Source organism: Protobothrops mucrosquamatus, unplaced genomic scaffold (genome assembly GCF_001527695.2).
Source record: "Protobothrops mucrosquamatus isolate PMUCROS unplaced genomic scaffold, P.Mucros_1.0 scaffold_12, whole genome shotgun sequence".
Taxonomy (NCBI): domain Eukaryota; kingdom Metazoa; phylum Chordata; class Lepidosauria; order Squamata; family Viperidae; genus Protobothrops; species Protobothrops mucrosquamatus.
Genome location: NW_015386088.1, coordinates 19,153 through 22,469, shown reverse-complemented (window position 1 = coordinate 22,469; position 3,317 = coordinate 19,153). Strand labels below are relative to the sequence as shown.

The window sequence follows — 3,317 nt, the reverse complement described above, 5'->3', positions numbered from 1 at the left end:
AGGAAGGAAGGGAGGAAGGGAGGGAGGGAGGGAGGGAGGGAAAGATAGCAGAATAACAGAGTTGGAAGGGACCTTGGAGGTCATCTAGTCCAACCCGCTGCTCAGGCAGGAAACCCTATACCATTTCAGACAAACGGCTGTCCAGTCTCTTCTTAAAAACCTTCAGTGATAAGGAAGGAAGGAAGGAAGGAAGGAAGGAAGGATAGCAGAATAACAGAGTTGGAAGGGACCTTGGAGGTCATCTAGTCCAACCCCCAGCTCAGTCAGGAAACCCTATACCATTTCAGACAAACGGCTGTCCAGTCTCTTCTTAAAAACCTTCAGTGATAAGGAAGGAAGGAAGGAAGGAAGGAAGGAAGGAAGGAAGGAAGGAAGGAAGGAAGGAAGGAAGGAAGGATAGCAGAATAACAGAGTTGGAAGGGACCTTGGAGGTCATCTAGTCCAACCCCCAGCTCATGCAGGAAACCCCTATACCATTCCAGACCGATGGCTGTCCGGTCTCTTCAATAAAGAAATGTTACATAAATCATTTAATTTTAAAGATTAAATAAATCTTTCTTTAATAAACAAGTTTTTAATAAAGATCAATGGCCTTTAGATTAAAGAGCTAAAAGTGAAATAAATAAAAAAATAAATGAAAGGAGGAGAGCCAGGAGAATGGAAGAAGAGTCCTGAGGACGGATCAGGCCGAGAGGTTTGCTGGTCCTAATTTCTGCCTTCGGGGATCAGGAGCCACCACAGAAAAGGCCCAGCGGATGGAAGTCTTTTAGCGGACCGGGCCCACCAGGTACTGCTCCTGCTGAGCACGATGGGACGGGCGGAGGTGGTCGGGAAGAGGCGGTCCCTCAAGTAACCGGGCCTCCTGGTCCTGCCTTACCGTTGGAATCTCTCCTGCTGTTCCCGCTGCTTCCGGATCTCCGGGAACTGCTTCTCGTAATATTCCCGGGTTTTGCTTTCCTTGGCCTTCCGGCGGGGGTTGTTCTCGATCCGGTCCACCTTCTTCTCCCAGGCCTCCATCAGTTGGTCGTAGCGCTGGCAGATCTTCTGCTCCTGGGGAGTCCCCAAAGACCGAAGAGACGGAGTCAGAGAGACTGAGAAACAGGTAGAAAGAAGGGGAGGGAGCGAGGGAGAGGGAGGGAGGGAGGGAGGAGCGAAGGAGGGAGAAGGAGAGGGAGAGGGAGAGGGAGAGGGGAAGGAAGGGAGGGGAGAGGGAGAGAGAGAGAGGGAGGGAAGGAGAGGGATGGGNGGGGGGGGGAGAGGGAGACAAACAAACACAACACAGCTAAGACAAGGTTTCCTTCATTCCGTATCACGGCTTATTCTTGGGCAAATTTCACCTCGGAATGTTCCCCCTTCGCTCACAAAAGGCGGCTAGTGTCCTATTTTGGTACATGTGCTTTCATTGTGTGTGTGTGTGTAGATACTAGTTGTGTTGATAAAAAGCGTGCAGAAGGCTTTTTTGTGTGCGCGCGCGCGGAAGAAGTCACCCACGGTGGAACGCCTGCCTGCCTGCCCAAAAAGACTATTAATCATTAAACCCCAGTCCCGGGCCTCAGCCTTACGGAGAAACAGTTCGTACCCCTGAACTTGCTATCGAGATACTCCTAGTCCTAGACTTGCAATCACCCGCTTAGTGACCGTCCGAAGTTACAACAGCACTTCTTTAAAAAAAAAAAGCCATTGACAATTGGTCCTCACACTTACGACCGTTGAAGCATTCCCCTCGGTCACATGATCAAAACTCAAGCGCGTGGCGATGGTGCGTATTTATGACGGTTGCAGCGTCCCGTGTGTGTGTATGTGTGTGTGCATCTCATGTGTCTATCGCCACCTGCAACTTTCCCAACCGGCTTCGGACAAGCTAAGTCAGTGGAGGGGGGGGGGGAGAGATGGATTCACTTAACGACCCTGTGGGATTCACTTATCAACTGCGGTGATTCGCTAAGCCCACAGTGCCGAAAATGGTTCATAAAATTGGATGGTGATTCACAGAATGACTGCCTCGCTTTGCAACGGACATTGTTTCCAGTTGTGCTTGTAAGTTGAGGACCTCAGTTGAGCATATAGGTTTCCTGCCTAAGCAGGGGGTTGGACTAGAAGACCTCCAAGGTCCCTTCAAACTCTGTTATTCTATTCTATTCTATTCTATTCTGTTCTGTTCTATTCTATTCCTATTCTATTATTCTATTTTATTCATTATTCTATTCTATTTTCTATTCTATTTTCTATTCTATAGAAAATTCTATTCTATTTTCTATTCTATTCTATATTCTATTATCTATATTCTATTCTATATTCTATTCTATTCTATTCATTATTCTACTCTATTTTCTATTCTATTCCATTCCTTCTATTGTATTCCTATTCTATTCTATTTTCTATTCTACGGTATTTTCTATTTTATTTTCTATTCTATCCTATTCTATTCTATTCATTATTCTATTTATTTTCTATTCTATTTTCTATTCTATTTTCTATTCTATTTTCTATTCTATTTTCTATTCTATTTTCTATCCTATCCTATCCTATCCTATCCTATCCTATCCTATCACAACTAAAACCACTAAAAGGGCAAGTATAAAACAAGGCAGGAATTTCATCTCAAAATAATAATAATAATAACAAGACCTTCCCCCTCCCCCAGAAGACTTGAAGCAAGCATTATCCCAAGCAGCCCTCTTTCTTACGTTTTGATGTTTTCATGGTACACTTTTGTGTCGGAAGGCTGGTTGTAAAGAGGCTGTAAGGGAAAGAGACCAGAGAGTTCGCTATAATTTATGTCTGATTTAAGAGGAATCGGCACCCAGCTCTCCCTCGGCTGAGGGACAACCTGCTCAGGATCCACCCACCACGAGAGCTTTTTGCCCATTTCTCCAGCTCTGTGTTAGAAAGATGTGGCTAGAGGGGGTTTCCTCTCTATTTACACATGGGGGGGGCTGGTCCTATGGGTGGCTTTTCTTCTTGGGAGTTAAACAGAGAGCAAACCCCCTCCCTCCCAGCACTGATGATGTTAGCTATCCTTCCTTTCTCCTCCACAACCCCCCTCCTTTCTAGCACTGAAGATGTTACCTAGTTGGGTCATGAAAGGTCTGCAAGGAAACCACCAAGCTCAGAGAGCACCAAGGACCCCACAGTCCTTTTCCTCCTCCTCCCTGTTGCCTCCTTTACTCCCTTCTAGCACTGATGACATTACCTAATTGGGTAATGAAACGTCTGCAAGGAAAAAACCGGGCTCAAAGAGCTTCATTTCAACCCCAAGCTACAATATTGTCTTTTACTGAAACTTTTTTGAAACAAGCTAGGGCCCCCATCCAGAA

General features: G+C 45.9%; 1 protein-coding gene across 1 annotated transcript in view; it reads right to left on the bottom strand.

Annotated features, from left to right (window-relative positions):
• LOC107293876 (nuclear receptor corepressor 1-like) overlaps positions 1-3,317 on the bottom strand; it is a gene marked incomplete at both ends in the record, with an annotated part of 107,081 nt that overhangs the window by 85,828 nt on the left and 17,936 nt on the right. Inside the window, 2 exons of the mRNA XM_029285549.1 lie at positions 878-1,050; positions 2,687-2,740. Coding sequence (XP_029141382.1) covers positions 878-1,050; positions 2,687-2,740 — 227 coding nt within the window. The remainder of the gene's footprint in view (positions 1-877; positions 1,051-2,686; positions 2,741-3,317) is intronic.